Below are 19,183 nucleotides of genomic sequence, written 5' to 3' on the forward strand. Positions count from 1 at the left end.
CAGAGAGCTTGGCCTAGGCCTTAAATACACAATTACAATAATTTAAGCTTCTAAGTCAAAATCCATATAAAGCAAATAAAAATTACTGCTGAGCCTTTGAATTTCAGCCTTCACTCTGTGGGTATTAGTGGAAGGAAAATTACATTTGAAGTGGTCACCATGCAGATGTTAGATGTTAGCCAGGAGTTTTGATTTTCTTGTAGAATCTCATTCTTGTCTCTCTGATCAGCTCAAAGCCAGCGTGCAGTTGGCACGTGCTCACTTTTCAGTCATGCCTCAAAATCCCCAGGGTGAGCACATCCTTCAATCCACAAATCCAAGGGGGATTTTTCCAACATAGATTGATTTGTGTATGCATATTCAGGTGTTAGGGAGAGGAGTAAGGCTGTTGAGAGACTTCTGCAAGATTTAGAGAGAGAGAAACAGTTGTTACAGATTATAATAAGGTGTAAAGGTTTTTCACTCCCTAAAATGGAGAAGCTGATATATTAAATTGCATGTGCTCTGGTGATGTGGACTGACTCAGAGAACTTGAAGGAAATAACAGCTGTGCACATCAAAGCTTAAAAATAGAAACTTCATCAGTCAGTAGCAGTTCAGAATGAATGAAGAAATCAGAAACTTATTAATTACAGTGCTTAGAGAAAGGAAAGCTAAAGTTCAAACTTTCTGAAGGCAGAATGCTGTCAGCAGTGCTGCAGCACGTCTGTGCTGGGTGGCAGCACCTTGTCCTGCTGAGCCACTGTCACAGGGGGCTCTTGGACACACACGGGCACCTGTGGCCATTTCAGACAGCCCAGGTGGACTCAGGGGTCCCACCTGAGCTTTGATGTTATGGTGTAGGGCATATGGGAAACTCCTGCCCTTCTGGAGTGGCAGCTGGATGGCCTGAGGCATCTCAGATGGCAGTGGATGCTTCTGTCTAAGGAGTAATTGCACATAAACATAAGCACAGACTCACTTTCTCTCACATTTTAATACATGGACACCTGAAGTGGTTTCATAGCAGGGTTTGCAGTGGGTTATTGTAGAAAGCAATGAACAGTTTATCTAATTTTAAACTTAGTAAGAATTCTGAGGTGAATAGAACAGGTGTACAGCTTAAAATCAAAGCAGGTATAAAATTAAAAACTATCCTAGTGTCAAAAACTTTAGTTAAAAATTATGTTTTAAAGTTGCAGTGGATGGTTGTTTTCCTAATGACCTCGAATTCATGAATTCATTCTAACATATTCCTTTTAATATATTCATAGTTAAATATAACTTGAATGTTGTCCTAATTACATTCTCATGTTAATGTAGCTCTGATTCAGAATTTCTCTCATTATTCTTTGTAGAATTATTTTGAAATGATGGAAAGTTCAGAGAAGATGCTCCATTCTATGATTGTGCCTTTGAATTATTTATCAAATTCCGAGACAGAAATATAGCTAAAATCTAGTTTGGGTTGTAAATGAGTTTTGGTAATGTGAGGAGGAAGTGCAAGTCCTTTTTGAGGAATGCCACGGGTGCAGCATTAGGTGCTGCAGGAGCACTGGGGGCCCCACATGAGCAGAGATGTTCTTGGTTAATGAGAAACCTCCACTGCACCAGCTGGCAAGTGCTGTCTAAGCAGATAAGACAGATGATGTATGGAAGAGGACAGAAAAAGAGAGATACAGAGAACCTGCAAAATGACAGTGCAGGTTAGTGATAAAATTAAGAGAAAACCTGTCCTGTTTTGGCCAGAACCAGCCATCGCTCCCTCTGCGATGTGCCATGGAAACAAAAGCTCTCCCAAGAACTGTTTGCCTCACCTTTTCCACAACCCATTGCAGTGGCAAACAGTACAGTGCTAACATCAGATTGTAGGAACCAGCATTAATGCAAAAATTGTGGCTGTGGCCCTGAGCTAGGTAGAGAACAAACAATTGCTGGTGAGGCATGCGCGAGTCTGAGAGGGTGAGACGCTGCTGGGGAAAACTCAAAAGGAGAAAAGGAAACTTGTCCTAATGTAAGCAGCAGTTTTGCTAGAGGTGAGGGGAAATTCTTCATTTATAAATGGTTCATTGAGCCATGATAATAAAGCAGTGCTGCAGAAGAAGGATAATTATCTACTAAAGTATCAGATGCCCTAAGGGTACAAGCTTCCCTTCTCTCCTTTGGAAAAATGAGCTCAGATTAAACGAATATCCTTTTTCCTGTTTTAGTGTTGACATGGATTTCCTTCTTATGAGTAAAATTAATTAGTTTTTCTATTCCTTTATTCCTGGTATGGAAATCAGGTCTGCCAATCAACTTTGCAGCTCTTCCCTTGGGCCCCAAGTTTAGCCAATAGCATCATTTATGGATGTGCTCTGTACACTGCACTGGGAAGGCACAACTGAATTACAAGGGGTTTACTATGCCTGGTAATTTACCAAGGGACACAGCATTGCATAACTAAAACCCCACAAAAGGAGGGGTTTTGTATCCAGCCAGGATTATTTTGTTTCCAAGTACCTGCTTTCTAAATATATTTTTCTCCTTTCTTAAATGTTAATAACATAAGCTGTAACAAGCAAAAAGGAGAATAGGGGTGGCATAGCTGATTCTGTACAAAAAACCCCTGAGAGACAGATTTTCAAAGCAGGTTAGCACCCACAGCTGGGACCAGTCTCCTCCTGTTCTCTTGGGAGCTGCTACAGGTAGAGCTTGCTCAATTCTGCTCCCACTATAGCAAATATCCATTACAGACTTGTCTGTTCTCATCTGGATTTAGAAAAATGATCAAAACCTGCCACTATATCTTTACTTTGAGAAAATGTCTGGTTTTTTGTCCTATCAGAATGATAAGTGTGATTCTTATAATACAGCCTTGGTGTATGTAAACATGTGTTGTCTCTGTGTTTATGGAAATAATTGATCTTTCACATGTATTAATCTCTCCTTATTTCAAATGTCTCACATGGTTCTCACAATCAGGTTGATGTAACCTTTTTGTGAACCTGTTAACTGCAGAGCAGCTCCTAGTTACCTTTCCTGGATTATAGAGAATATTCCTGAACACCTGCAGGCTTCAAGATGCAGTAAAAATAGAGATGACTGTAATACAATGGCATGGAACTTAATTTTCTTCAAATAGTCTTTTGAATACTTATTTTAATACTGGAAAAAATAACTTTCATAGCCTTTGGTCGTGAAAGTTCAAGTGATGTTAAAGGTTACTTTAAGGTCTTCAATCTGCAAATTCTATTCTGTAAGTCAGCAAAGAATCCTGTCTGCAGGGAATTGAAATGAGAATCAAGTACTTGCTTGTTGGATCTACACAACTGAGGCTCTGCTAAGAATTCTGGACCATATTAATATGCTACATAATTGACATTCAAGTGAGGAATCATAGCAATTATTAATTACTGTGAACACAGCAGATCAGATGACTGTCAGCAGCATCTGTGTACTTCCATTATTTAGTTTATAGCTTCATTTCACTGACTCTCAAATCACAGTCACCAAGGTAGAATTAAATCAAAGTATATTTACAGAATTGTGAACACTGTGCTTAAAAGGAAATATGTAATGTATTTTAAAAACATGTTATAGTTACAACAGGTGAGCATTCCTTGTGAATTGTAAATAATGTGTAGAAATAAGTGATCTGCTATGATCAGCATAGTGCCAGCTTGTCATATTTAGGTGCCTAAAATTAGAAGTGTCAGATCAAGATTTTCAAAAATATATATCACATATGGGGAAAAGCATTGTAAACTGCTGTCTCAGACAACACATCCAAAGCCCTCTTAAATTTCTTTGTCTTTCCTCCATTTTTAATCACAAAAGAAAATGTCTCTGGTTTTCACAGGAGATAAATACCAGCATTTCTCCATTGAGATGGTAAATTTGAGTCTGTGAAAAATTTATTTTTCCTTAAAGGTCTCAGTATAACGCAAAAGCCTTATTAATTTTGTCAATATCTGATGGGTTTGAGGAAAAGAACTCTGAATACAGCATAATATAATTCCCTGTATTAGCCCTGTGTTTCTGATGCTCTTGCTGTGTCACCAGAGAGGAAGAGCTCAGGTGATTCAAGGGTGATCAGAACCAGGTTCCAGGCTGGGGATTGAGACTGTTATGTCTCGGGGTCTCTAGCTGGTCAGAGTGACCCTGAGAAATATCAGAAAGTCTCTTTTCCTAGCCCAGTGGTCAAAGAAGGAGCCAGAGCTCTTCATTTCTCATTGTCAAGGTAGTTTATTGTATTCTATCTAAAATTCTTTCTCCAACCCACCAAGGTCCACTCAGCAAGACACTCTAAGGCACTCTGCCTTTCCTGGGGCAATGTTGTCTTTTTATACTAAAAACTACGTGTACAATATTTACAATTACTTTCCAATACCTATCACATGTGTTAGACAGTGAGATTCTACTCTAAACCAATCCAAAAGTGCCAACATCACAGCAGAAGATGGAGGCTAGGAAGAAGAAGGAAAAAGGCTGGACACGCCCAGATCCCTCCATCTTGCCCCCTGAACCTCCATTCTAAAAACCCCAAAAATCTATTTTTCCACTCTTTTTTTTCACTATCCTTCTACTTAAACTTTTGTGGCTTGTAATTCTTCCTATAAAGGTTGGTAATTGTTTTTTCCAAGGGCTAAATCAAAGGCACAGGGGTCTTGGGCTCTGTGCCAAGGTGTCTGAGCCCCCTGACAGGGTCTCGAGTCCTCCAGGGCAGCCAGAGGAATATCCTGGGTCCCTACAGTTCTGGTCCACTCAGATTTGTGTTTGAGCCTTGACATGGCCCCCTCAGATGTCCTTGTGTGTCCCCTGCGGCCGGTGGAGCGTTTCCGTGACCTGCGTCCCGAGGAAGTGGCTGATTTGTTCCGAACGGCGCAAAGGGTCGGCAACGTGGTGGAGAAACACTTCTGTGGCACCTCTCTCACCTTCTCCATCCAGGTTGGTAAAACAGTCAGCTAAGAAAGGTTTAATGGTTTGTTTTATCAAGCTTTCAGCCTTTTTCCCCAGTCCAATCACAAAAGGAACTTCAAGGGGCAGTAAATGCAAAATAACAGTAATAACAGACGTGAAGCCAAATAACTGCATTGCAGTCCTCCAGATTTGCCATTGAGAAATCTAAAGAGGAAACCAGTGGGAAAGTGCGGTTAATTAATTACTGCAAAACCTTGGATAAAGCCAGCAAACACTCTCAAATGCTGTGCTTGTTTGTGAGTATTTCAGGAAATATTCCTCTTTCAAAGAAGTGTTGGCAGGGTTGGCCTCTAGAGAAGGCAGTCACAGCCCCTGTTGCACACGCAACCCACTGCACACACTGGAGATAGGTGCTCCCTCCTCACAGATATTTATATGCAGCAGAGAGCTGTAGCCATGTAAATACATTATAAATTCTGACCTTTCAGTTGTTTTTGCTGGGTGTTTTTATACCAAAAATGAACTCTGTTTAAAGCAAACCAGGAGACTAAGCCCATTCATTAGAATCAGAATTTAAGCAAGCACAGTTTGATTAAATTCTTACTTCCATGTGTGATTTTATGTTCACAAGGATCAGAAATCTATTGCTAGCTATTGAAAAACATAATCTGAAAAAAATGAAAAATAGAAACTGTTGTTTTTGTGATATGACATAGTTTCCCTCTTTGCTGGGGTCTTATATGGAAAGGAGCTTTGTCCAAAGACTTAGTGTTGAATGGTCCTCAGGAAAAATATGCTAATTTAACAGACAGTGTAATTGTTGTAAATGATTATTAAGTAAGATTTCTGAAATCCTGTGTGATCCTTGTTAGATCCTCTAACCTGAGACTTTTCCCTTTGCTTACAGGATGGCCCTGAGGCTGGACAAACAGTGAAGGTGAGTGCTTATTATGCAGAATACAAATTAAGACACAATTATAGGAACTAATAAAAGATCAAAGCTCGTCATCTGCAGTGTATTGCTGTAGTGTTACTTTATCCTTGAGATCAAAAAATCCCAAGTGTACAATAGCAGTAAATACTTTTTATTGAAATTGCATAAGCTAATGTTTACACGTTTGCTTCCTGGACAAAAATTTTCAATCAAGAAAATATCTTTTCTAAGCTGCTGGGTGTATTTATGCAAGGAAAGCCTCATGAAAAAGGCATCTGGTTCTGTTTTTTGTTTGTTTTATGGAGAAAATATTGCCCTTCCATTCAGGATCTCTTTGTTTTTCTGTTTATTGCCTAATGAGTTGTAGCTAATTGTAGGAACAGTTAAACTGAACCACATTATGAAAATATACCTTTTGTCTATGCTTTCTCTCAGTGTATTCATATCACATTCTTGTTACTGAAGTTCAAATGTAATGGGCCCAGTGAAGCTAAAAACCAGATTTTAAGTGTACTTCCAAAAAAAAGGTGGGAGGGTGGAAGGGAAGAGAAGGATTTATGATTATATTCTCCACTTGAGTAATAACACAGATAACATCCAAGATGTCTCTCCAGCCATGTTTCACTGCCTCATAATGCAAATGCAATTGCGTGTGTAGTTAGATGATATGCCTCAACGTTAGATAAAGACTATTTTTTACATTTGGAATCAGAGGAAAGTCAAATATAGCTATGGGTTTGCACTTTGTAAAATCAAATTAGATGTCTCAGAGAACCTGTTTGAGTTGATTAAGATAACTGTAACAACCGAATGATGGTGGATAGGAACATTTTGCTTTTTTTTCAATTTGCTGAATTGACCTTATTTTTCCTTCTGCCTTTTGCTGCCTGCTTTGAATATTTAACAGAGAGGTAATAGGGAGAAAGAAGAAGAAATTAGAATATCATGAAGCTTGGGATGTGATGAAGGAATGTAACATGATTTATTTCTGTACTGGGACAAAACAGATTCCTTGACTCATGACTTTGAGTGCATTGGGTGGGTTTCACTGGCAGGGTCTGTTGATAGTTGAAATAATAAGTTAAAATACTTTTGAAGTAAATTTTGTTATTATCACCAGTATGATTTATGAAGAAAATATGAGGATTTATTTAATAACTTGGATGAGTGCTTTTCTCTCTATTAAGAAAAGGTATATAGGAATGGTTATATATGAGCAGAATTATTTATATGAGTGGGCAAAGATGTAAAAATTCCCATCATCTGTGACTGTGAACAGTAACAAATGCTTATGCAGACCTTAAAAAGGCAGGAAGTTGTGTATTGCTTTGGGTTTGTACTGGAAACAAAGAGCTTTAAGTGTTCATTACAAAATGGCAGCCACCCTTCATGCCTCCTTCTCACACTTTTAATAAACACTGAGATGAAAATGACCCGTGCTTACAACTGTGAACCCTAGACTTTGCAATTATGAGTGTGTATTCATAAATCAGAGGTTATCAGTTTAAATTCTCTACTTTTCTGCATCATTGGGCAACACTGTAATTTATCATCATCGCTTTGGGATGTTTATCATCCAAAAATGCCTACAACTATTTTCTTCAGAGAATTTAGAGCTTTCAAAACTTCAATCAGGAAAGAAATTACTGTGATCAAGATCTTCTTTTAAGTGAACAATAGGGTGGATACATAAATAGCTGGTTTCATTTAAACTTTTCTGAATCACAAAGCTTGAAACAACACCTATGTGACCTACAAATAATTTATGAACCTTAAATTCAATGTGTCATGTTTCTGGATGTGGATTTATTTGGGGTTTTCTTTTCATGTATGAGAATCCACAATAATCCAGTCTCCTCTGAGAGAGCTTTTAATTAAAATTTCTGGAACAGACCAAACATTAGAAAAACATTCTAAAAGTAAAAATAGCAAAACATCACAAATATCCAAGGGAGTTTGTGGAGACTGTTTAAGTAGGGTAGGCAAGCGTATCTCAGGAGCTAATTAGGTGTAGCTGATTTTGATTTGAATGGGGTTACATACCAGATGGTTTCAAGAGTCTTCTCCAGTTGTATTTTTTTGTAATTCTGTATACCTGTGTAAATATATAAATAAATACTGTATGTGTTATGGAGGAACAGAAATACGGGAAGCAGAGGACTATTGACTTTGCAATTGCTCAGTACAAAATTTTGCTACAAAATGGGAAGAGCTATCAGCCTGGCTGAAGACAAAACCAGAGAAATTTAGTCTGAAAAATATTAAGGAATTCTCCTTCTTTGTCCACAAGAAGAAATGATAATCCATGTACAAGAAAAATCTTGAACCTGAATATGAGTCTCATGTCTGTCTTAGTAATGGAGATACTGAAAATCATATATGCAATGTATGCAGCAGGTTGGAAGGAGAAGACCCTTTCCATGTGATTTTGGCTAGAAATCAGTGATAAGATTGTCTGCCAGTGTTACATGTCCCTTTGGTGGTGTGAAAGCTGTTAATGATCTAACTGTAGTTTCATTATTGCTGTACTCTGTTCCTCCTTTGCATCCAAGGTAGCAGAGCCTGCAGTCAGTGTTCTAGGGCAGCTGATGGCAAATTCCCCTTCACTGTGCTTTCACTGGATGGGTCTTTGGAAGTAATTGTACCTGACCCTCAGTTCACCAATATTTGTGAGTATAGGTGGGTCTTTTCCCACCCTTTAGCAGCTGGAAATGTGCACATGGTAAGGAATTCTGAACCATGTCCCCAGTCTCAGACAGCAAAATAATGCAATATATTCCTTCATAACATTTTTCATAGCTTTCCACCTATTGTACCTATTCCAGCCCTGTCACCTGTTTATGAGAGAAACAATTGTCCTTCTCCAAAGATAGTCACAGAATTGCACACTGTTTTATTGTGAGAGGTTCTTGAACCTCTCACAACAGAGAACTTGAGCCTCTCAGGCACCTGAACAGAGTGTCATCAAGCAAAACCTTCTTTTAGCATTCGAGAGATTTTGAATACTTATTTCTTATTATTTGAGAAAGGGAGGAAATTGTGCTTAGGTATTCCCTTAAAGACTATTAATCTCTGCAATTTTGAGCTCTCTTTTTATTGGAGAACACAAAACCCATGGTGTCCTTGTGCCAGGAATGGAGGGTGAGTTTCATGCTGGTTCTGTTTGAGAATGCCTTAAATATCCAGGCAATTTCATGGATCAGGGAAATCAGCTCTGCATCTTAATGCAGGGCTCTTATTGCTATGTCAAGTGAGCGACGTTTCAAGATTTCTCTGGTATGTTTTATAGCCTTCTTTTCATCATCAAGTCAGCAAATGCTCTGGCTGCCTGGGTGGATGTATAGCTTAGTGTAGAATAAGCTCTCAGGTTTACCTTTTACGTGAGATTCAATCACAAGAAACTCCATAGATTCTGTACTCTGTAAAGGCTAAACAAATCAAGCTGGCAGGAGCATGAAGCAACTAATTTATCTGTAGAGACAAGATAATATTGCACAGCAAGTGTCCATTGCACAAACAGGTATGAACACATCCTCTATTTTGCAGCAGTGGTGAAGTCTCCAGCAGCTCAGCACCTCCTCTGTTATCCATGAGAAAGGAAGGGCCTATTTGCCAATTTAGGTTTCCCTAAATAAATGAGAAAGCAAAGCTGATGGTGGCAGTGTGGGTATGTGTGCAGAAACTTATTTTACATGTCACACATTCCACTGGTTATTTTACTCTGAGAAGACTGTCTCATGATTATTTTTGATGTACATATTTTTCTTTTCCAGATGTTTTTTAATGCTGTGTTAAATCAATCCACCTGGCTTGCATTCCTCAGAAATCTTAACCTGAGCTGTGGAGCCCAGGCTCATTTAAGCCCACAGCAGACTTTTCTTTCATCCTCTTTGTCTATTTATGTCTTGACCCAAAGTACTGGACTTGAGGTTTGAGTCTTTAAATTTAATCAGATCTCATTGCAGACTAATTGCATCGGAAGGATTAAATTCAATAACTGCCATTCTTTTGATGCCTCAGCCTTCTTTCCCTGCAGACCAACACAAGTGAACCCTGGTTTAGTGAAGTACTAGAAACCCTCTTTTGCTCTCTTAGAAGAACAAAAAAAAATCTGGTGTTTGACAAATGTGACGATTTTTCTTACCTTTAAACAAATCTAAAAACTCAGATACAAAAAGACATGGAAGCAACAAATTTTTGAAAACCAGATTGTACTGAAACGTGAACAAATAGTCTCCTGTGCTTTACCCTTAAGAATGACAATTCTCTTGGAAGCTTGTGAGACATCCAAAAATGATTTGAGAAAGTGCAGCAGTGTCTTTGAATTACTCTGAGAACCACACTAATAGTATTTGGTTGGAGACTATGTAATATTGTGAACAGGTAATTGGTACAGCAAATTCAGTAGTCTCAGGGCTGCTATGTCTGGTTTGAGCTCAAAATTTTCTTTCTATTTCAGTACTGTATTTAGTTTGGGGTGGTTTGGGGTTAGTGATGTATATTTTCAAAGCTAGGATTATACTGCCCCTTACAGAGACAGAGAAGCAGCAGGATCATCCTGATAGTTTCTCCCCCCTTTCTTTGAAGTCTTTTGCCAGCTCTATGGCTCCTACTCACTCTAAATAATAATTCCTGCCCTTTCCTTCAGGGATTTTTTCAAAATCTGCCTTGTGTTGGTCTAAATCTCCTTTCAGTCCTTTGGCCAGACGTGTGTTTTCTATAATGCAAAATAAGTCCTAATAAGTCTTTGCTTTGTCAGGTCCTTCCTTATGTTCATAACATGCAGCATTTAATTTTGACTGAACAATAAAGAAAAAACATATTGGTATTTTGTTTGCCAGGCTTATAGATTTAAGAGGCACTGGTAAATCTGTAAACCCTTCCCCAAAACAAATAATAATTTACAGGGCCTAGAATGAAAACAGTTCTTGTGGCCCCCATAATTTGAACAGATCAGTTCCTGTACTTCAAACAGGTGACAGAAGTGAGAGGTGTCTGTGTCCAGCATATACCCATGGAAAGTTTAAGAGATTGTTTTGAAGACTGAAGAAGATGAAAGAAAAGTGGGAATGTGGAAACAGCCCAGTGATTGATGGACATAACACCATCCTAGCTGTGAATACCAAAGGCCCCAAGGCACTGATAAATTGAAATGATGACCTGGATAATGAAGTCTGATCTAGAAATACTGGGTTGTGAAGTTCCCTGAAGGGATGGGGACTGAAATTTTTGAAAGGTTCTCTTTAGCAGTGAATTATGATAGTTCTGAATCTAGATTATTTTGAATTTCCAGTAGTGAATGTCATGGCATGCTGTACCTCTGACTTGTAAAAGCAATATAATCCTCTGTCTCTGTACAAACACAGAATAGTCTGTGTAGACTATAAATATAAAAAACCTAACGAAACAAACAAAAAAAATCACCCAAAAAATCATTGTTAAAAATAGGCTGGTATAAATGAGGATAGTAAATGAAATTTCCAGGGATTTAAGTTGAAGAATGGTGATGAAAAGGAACACTTTACGATTCCATGCTAGCAGTTCTACCCTTCTTTCCTGCCATATGGATTTCTTAGATGAATGTTCTCTTTAGGTAGTTTAATTCCAAAAATATCCCCAGAGCTAGTCACAGATATTGACACTGTCTAAATTAAACTATAATAAGCAAGTAAGTGGGTTCAAATGCTTGTTTAAATTGCTTTGGCATGCAGATATTAAAAGTCCTGCAGCTCTGCTGGCCACATCCAGCTCCTCCTGGCTGGGCATGTTCCCTTCAGCCCCAGAGCTGCCACTGGGGCTTTCCTCTCCCAAAGTCTGGTGAGTGGGAGCTGGACTGTGACCGTGTTCACAGGGGTCTGAGGATGAGGGAAGAGACGAGGATCTGTCTGCATGTTTCAGAAGGCTTGATTTATTATTTTATGATATATATTACATTAAAACTGCACTAAAAGTATAGAAGAAAAGGTTTCATCAGAAGAATAGAATAGGAAAGAATGATAACAAAGGCTTGTGGCTCAGACAGAGAGTCTGAGCCAGCTGCGATTGGCCATTAATTACAAACATCCAACATGGACCAATCACAGATCCATCTGTTTCAGTCCACAGCAGCAGATAATCAATGTTTACATTTTGTTCCTGAGGCCTGTCAGCTTCTCAGGAGGAAAAATCCTAAGGAAAGGATTTTCCATAAAAGATGTCTGCAACTTTGCACCATGGAACCTGCAGCTCTGTGAGCCAGGAGGGGAGTGAGCACTGCCAGGAGTGTCCCTGGGAGGGTGATGTGCCTGTCCCAGCCTGTCCCAGCCTGTCCCAGCCCCAGCAGCCCCATGGTGGCTCAGCAGAGCCCGGGGGCTGTGCCAGCAGCTGCTCCAAGTGGAACCCAGTGGTCGCCTTGGGTGACCTCACTAATTCCTGCAGGAAAGGGTTAAACTCTGCCAGGGCTCTTCATTCTGCCCCTCTGCAGCTCCAGGACAGCCTGCTCCTGCTTTGACAAAAGATTTTCAAATATCCTCTTTTCTTTTCCTTTTTTTTTTTTTTTTTTCTGATATATGTTCAGTTATTTGCATGACAGAGGAATCTTGAACAAATCGGTCTTTTTTTTATTCAATAAACAGAGTTACATTTCCAAATGAAAAAGTATTTCTTGCAAAAAGGTAGAAATACTTTTGTCTGAAAATGCTATAACTGAGTATTTGACAACAAAAACTTTTCCATTGTGAAAACGAAACCTCCTTTGGAAATGCTGTTGTATTGAATTGACATGTTTTGACCAAAAAAAAAAAACAATAGAGGGAGGGGTGTTGAGAAATCCATGACATGCTGCTCTTTATTTGCCCCACAATGACTGAGATTAGGATCAAAAATCCTCTGTTTTAATTAGAAAGTATCTTTCACTTCTTTGTTCCCCTGTTACAGCAATATGTTTTGCATTTAAAGCATTCTCTGTCTCAGAGTATGTGCAATCAATCAAATGCCACTCTTGAGTACAGGTCCTACAAATACTGTATTGTATTTGAAATGTAAAACCTTTTGAAATCCCATGCATCAGATCTAAAATCATTAATAGCACAGTCAAAGCTGTCTGATTAATTTTTGTGTGGTTAGTGTATGAATTTCTTTTCAAGCTCCATCTCATCCATGATACTTCTCTTTGTCAGTCTCATATCTTATAAAACTCTTCATCAAAGAGGGGATGTTTGGGTTTGTTTTGTTTCTTTTTTTTTTTTTTTCAATTTTGTTACAAAACATTGTTTTTCAACTAAAATGTATCTCACCAAGAAACGTGCAAAATTATTCCTGTTTAATTCAGATGTGTAACTTGATGTTTTTCTTTGTTCTGTAGTAGGTGAAAATTGTTTATTAAGCAAGTGTTGTAAAGCTAGATTTCAGCTAAATAGGTTTCTGAGTAACTCTTTCTTAAAGTTATTATAATGCTTTAAAGTGAAACATGATGTGATTGTGCTCTGATCTCATGTGATTTTGCACATTTGTCTTTACATTCTTACCTCCCAGGTACTGCTTTTCCCAAGATCCACAGAAAATTATTCATTTGCTGACCACAGATTAGAAGGGATGTGACAAGACTTTTCTGCCACATGCCAATGTGTGCCTTCCACAAGCAGGCATTAATCCTGAATATTCAAACTGTTCATGGTTGGGTTTATGGGGTGTTCTTACCCAGGGGCATTTTCAGTTGACTGCTCTGAGCTAAACTTTGGTGCTCCAGTGTCCGGATGCTGTGACAGGGCAGGGTCAGGGTTCTTTGTGCATGGTGCTGACCCAGTTTTGGCCTGATAAAGGCAGCCACCCACTAGAGCCCTGGGTGCATTATCAGTACAACAAGAAGGAAAAAGTTGGCTCCATATTTTTCCCCCTGAAAGTCACCTCCTCCTCTGAAAAGGAAAGAAGTGTGTACTTAAAGCTGCCCCTGCAAATTTCCAAAGAGTCTGCACAGCTTGGAGGAGTTTGCTTCTTAAAAATGTCCAAAAGAAGGAGTGTATGTAACATTTTTGCATGTAATAGCAAGGGAATGGAGGCCTTTCCTTGCCCTATGTTCCTGTGCCACATGAAAGTGGTTACACTGCCCTGTAATCTGTGGCAAGCACATCTGAAATACAGGAATATCTGACCTAGCCCATTTTAGTCTGTTCTGGCAGCACCATGTTAGCCCATGCAGGAATTTCTTTCTTAGAGAAAAGTCTCTGCTTGAAGTGATTTAGAAATGGAAAACTAAGGTTAAAATAATAGAATAAAACTTGCTCAGCAAGCTCCAGACAGGATGACAAGGGTGAAAAGTAGGTAATATTTTTACTGTTTAAAAAAAAAAAGCCAATAATTCAGGATACTGCAGTGTGTTTCAGTTCATGCTCACACTGGACAAGCCAAGAGCTTCCTGCAAAACAGCAAAACCCCCAGTAAAACAGGGAATCTCTCAAGCCTCATTTGCCCCATCTCTCCTGAAGCTGCTTGGGTGCCACTTAGGCCACTCATATTCTGGGTCTCTGCTCACTGCATAAAGCTAAACTGTCCTTCGAAAGAATTTGAAATATGCCCTTAGAATCCAGTCTCAGGGAGCTTTATCCTGAGCTCCTGTGCTCACATTTTGAATTGGCCTTTCCCTTGTGTGCAGGGATGGGGTAAAACCCTGCCCTTGTGCAGTGCAGCTCAGCTGGGGCTCCCCAGGGCAGGGTCTCAGCCAGGGGGGGTTTTGGAGCTCTGGACTCCCCTCTGCCTGCCTGGTTTGCAGGGACAGCTGCTGAGAAATCCTCTGAGAAATCCTCATCTTGCTTTGCCAGGCAGGTGAGGTGCAGCACTCTCTGCAGGGAGAAGCACCCAAACCTTCTCTTTGGCACAAATCTCTCTCCAGGTGGATTGGGCACACACACAGGTACCAAATGTTAGGAGATGTGCCTTTAAAAAGAGAAAGGAACAGTCACAAAACATAGTCTGATTCTTCCATAAATGTAGGCAGTTACCTGCTAAAATCAGGTTGAGATGTTTGGCCTCTTCTCAGCTTTGGATCACATAAAAGAAATCAACATCTATGGGTGCAGTTCAGCACAGCTGCCTGGCTTTTTCTGGAGAGAAATTCCTGGTAGATAACTTGGCAGTTCAGGATTAGGATTCTTAAAATAAATTATTCTGTGTCTGAATAAGGTGCTGCTGCTCGGGATTTTCTTTCAATACATAACCAGTGTTCAGTCCCTTGCTTTTGAAGGAAAGAAAAATTATCATTTAAACGTCTGCATAGCGAGTTCTGTAAATTAAAAGCATCTCTGGGTATTTTAGTAATGATGCCACAATTGACATAAATTGGGGAAAAACCCAAAATTAATCTATCAACAATTACACTGTCTCTTTAACTGAGATTACAGACAGAAAACTGTGAGCAAAGTTATACTTTTTGTGAGACACCACCGTCATTGCTACCATGAAATCTTCATTTCACATCATCTGCCTGGCATCAGTGATCAGAATTCTCTCTGTGAGAGGCTGAAAGAAAATAAACTAGAAAGAAAATAAACTAGACCAGATGGAAAGTGCTCATGTGAATGATTGTCTTGATCTTATTTGTAAAGATGTTAAATCTCTAATGATGAATAATTCCTCTGATTTCATGAATGTTGAGTTTCTCAGATTTCAATTATAATTTTTAGGATTTGAAGTAAAGATAATGCCCAGAGGTAACACTTTTTTTTTAATGGATCTGTGAATGAGCTTTATTAATTCCCCATTGAGAAGGTATAGAAAAGTTAATATCACTAATGCCCTCACCTGGCCTTCCAGCACCCAGGTGGAGGGGATTTATCTTTAGGGAGTGGTCAGCCTGCCCAGATTGAGGAGTGCATCAGTTCACACTGCATTTAATCAATCCTTTTTTTCCTGCAAATAAGTCATGTCTGTGCTCAACAAAAGCCATTCTTTCAATTGTGCTTTTTGGTGAGGCTGCCCTGAGTTAAATGCAGAATTATGATCCAGCAGAATATGAATTTATAACCTGTCTTCGACTGTCTGAGCCTGATGTAAGTAGCACAACCTTGGTGTCTGGGGCAAGATTTTTCTCTGGTATAAATGGTTCAGCTCACTTGTGAAAACATGTGAAATAAATCAATGGGGCTTTTTCCATTCCTTTACAAACATTTTTGATCCTACAATAATAATACTTTGATTTCATATAGTGTATAATTTAAGCCTACAATTATTAGTGATGTGTGTAAATCTAATAATTCTGAATGAAAAATAGCATTTTGAGAAAATAACCTATGAAGCATAATTCAATATAACATTTTTTATTTTCTATTTAAATATGTTTCACTTCATCTGGAGAAGTTCAGTTATAATAACTATAAAGTAAAAATAAAATACAAATAAAGAAGGAAAATACCAGTATTTATTATGTTCTAATAAACTCCCCTCAGTGCATATCCATTTAGTATCTTTTATTAAAAATTATAAGAATTGTGCATGGATCCTGGGAAGAATAGGCCCTGTTGTTTTATTTCTCATCTTTGTTTTCAGTATTAAATCTTGTCCTGCAGTCAGTTCCATAGGGCAGACAGGCATTCCCACTGCTCAGCTGTTTCCTCTGCTCAACACATACAGTTTGAGCACCTCCTTTAGCACAGTGAAGGTAAAAAGTTCATAAATTAAAAAAAAAAAAAAAAAAAAGCTGACAGAATTTGTGGCCACACATAAAAACAAGGGATATGCAAATTAATGAATTAATAGATTGCTATTGATTACCAGTAAGGCCTAATTAAATCATAAATTTTCCCCCACACAATTACTTGTTTCATGTTATTCAATGATCAAATCCATAACTAGTTTGGAAGCTCAGACTCCCAGAATTAAATGAGGTGCTTAAGAGAGCAAAGTTGTGTTTTGGAGCAACCAAGACAGAGGCAGGTTCTAGTTACATGGATTTATGATTTAATTTTCTATGTAATCTAATTTAATGTAACTATTGAGTTTCTAAAAAAAATGAACTTTGATTAGATTTTGTTGACAAAAATAAATACAAAATACAGGGTAGTTTATTCATTATCTGTTGCATATTGAAAGAAGTGGCTCATGGGTATTTCTGTACCTCAAGGGGCTTTTTTTCCCCATTTCCTCTGCTTTTAGCAGTCCTGCACAGCAGGCACTCATCCTCCAGAGCCCATCCAGGTGCAGCACATTCCAAAGGTACAAAATCAAAAGGATTCAAAACTCATTTCTGTGGGATCCTTAATTCATTTTGTATAACTAACAGCTCCATCACTTCTCATTTCTGGATAGGCATCAATATTTCACAGCATTAATTGAGTCCAGGAAAGGCTGCATTGGAGAAGGAGAGTGAGCAAATCAAACTCTCCAGTCTGACACACTTTCAATTAATTGGGAGCTTTAAGAGCCGATCATGGGAGCAGGAAATGAGTCTTTCAGCCAATTCCCTTCTGTATAAAAGATGCTTGGTACCAAAACAGAGCTATCCTGGGGTGAGATTCCTCAGCCTGGGGCTCAGGGGGTGCCTCCCTGGCTGGCTCTGGAATTTGCAGCACACTTCAGGCAGACCCTGCATCTCATGGATCAGCTTTAGAGATGTTTGGTCTCTTCTCAGCTTTGGATCACATAAAATAAATCAGCCTCTATCGGTGCAGTTCAGCACAGCTGCCTGGCTTTTTCTGGAGAGGAATTCCTGGTAGATAACTTGGCAGTTCAGGATTAGGATTTTAAAATAATTATATTGTGTCTGAATCAGGTGCTGTTGCTCAGGATTTTCTTTCAATACATAACCACTGTTCAGTCCCTTGCTTTTGAAGGAAAGAAAAAATTTTGCTCAGGTTTGCTGGACTTGCCTGGGGTGGAGAGACAAGGTCTTGTTCCGTTCTAGGATTCGACATCTGCATGGTGTGGTTTAATCACAGGACTGGGGCAGGGCTTAGGAGAGCCCAAATGTTTGTGCAGAGCACTGTTCCAGCTGGGCTTTATTTGTGTGATGCCCTGGGGACTTTGGCTGGCTGTGCCCATCCTGGCCTGGGGCTGCTGCAGGGGCAGGACCCTGGCTCTGCCCATGGTGATGTGTGGGGGATAGAATATAAGAAAATAAAGATAGCATAGAAAGTAATCTTACCCCTAATGAGCTGCACCTGGGCCAATTATCAAAGATTGGGAACAGGCCTGACTTTAACAGGGCACAGCTGTAAGCAATGAGATGAAGATGCTATAAAAGGGTGGGGTGGCTGGTGGAGAAGGGAACTGCAGTCAGTGGCTGCTTTGTGGAGAAGAGTCAGTGCTCTGAGGAGCTGCCCACGAGAAACACCAAGAAGGTGTGAAACCCTTGTAATAAGGAGACAACAGCGTGGAACCCCTGCAATAAGATGACAACACTGATGGTTCTGGAGAGAGGAGGGATGGCCTAGGGATACAGGGATTCACTCAAAACTCTCGGGGCCCTTTGAACAAGCTGTGTATGGGAAATGCCAACATTGTCCTTCCCTGAGAGCTGGAAGGGTTTGCTTTGCTTCTTCAGCACATAAAATGCAGGGACCCATTTTTAAAACCCCTCTTCCTTGTCTTTCCATTTTCTTGTGATTAGCATATTCAATTTCTATATGAATCTTTCTGTTTGCTGAATACCTGGATACAGGAGCAAAAAGCAGTTGTTCTGTAGTAGTCTGCCTGGGTGACTTTATAATTAGCAGCAGATTGCAATGAATGACATCCTGTTCCTTAATGGGCAGGGCTGTGTTTTGCCGATTTTGGGTTGACAGGGAATATCTGTGTAGAAGTGAAAGGCAGAATATTTGCAGTAACCCTTGAGTGAAACATGCAAACAAATTTCAGTAGGCAGGCACAGATAGGTTGCAAACCCTATTGGGAAATGTTTAATTGCTGTTAAATGTTGTAATTATCCCATGACATTCAGGACTGAAACTTAAATAAATTTTGCTGAAAACTTTAAAAAATAATGGAGAGCAGTAATATGATTTAATAAATTAACCACAGAGTAAGGAAAAAAAAATAGAGCACAACAAAAAATTAATATTTATCTTTTACCAGTATGTAACAGACTTTGTTAAAAATTGTCAGAAAGTGAAGAAGAGTTTGTTAGACAAATTATAATTTTAATTGCAGACGTAATTGATTATACACAGCATGCTCATTAGGTTAAGGGAGAATATGAGGCAACTCTCAAGGTCATTACAGTAATAGATATTGTAGGCATGTAATTTGTGATAAGCTGGTTCCTGAACATCTAATTGCTCATTCATGGCAGTGTGTCTGGCACTTTTACTCCCCAAACACCTCTTTGTCCAATTTATTTAACACCCCTTAATATTCCAGGGTCAAATTTACTACAGGAGGCATCAAGCAGTGAATTTTCAG

The 19,183-nt window shown here is 39.1% G+C and overlaps 1 protein-coding gene across 3 annotated transcripts in view; it reads left to right on the forward strand.

The window, feature by feature from the left end:
* Positions 1-19,183, forward strand: part of FHIT (fragile histidine triad diadenosine triphosphatase) — a 517,032-nt gene that overhangs the window by 376,001 nt on the left and 121,848 nt on the right. For all 3 annotated transcript variants that reach the window (XM_059480066.1, XM_059480067.1, XM_059480068.1), the window contains 2 exons: positions 4,763-4,908; positions 5,789-5,818. In XM_059480066.1, the coding sequence (XP_059336049.1) occupies positions 4,763-4,908; positions 5,789-5,818 (176 nt within the window). The remainder of the gene's footprint in view (positions 1-4,762; positions 4,909-5,788; positions 5,819-19,183) is intronic.

The sequence above is a fragment of the Ammospiza nelsoni genome, chromosome 11 (assembly GCF_027579445.1).
Source record: "Ammospiza nelsoni isolate bAmmNel1 chromosome 11, bAmmNel1.pri, whole genome shotgun sequence".
NCBI lineage: Eukaryota > Metazoa > Chordata > Aves > Passeriformes > Passerellidae > Ammospiza > Ammospiza nelsoni.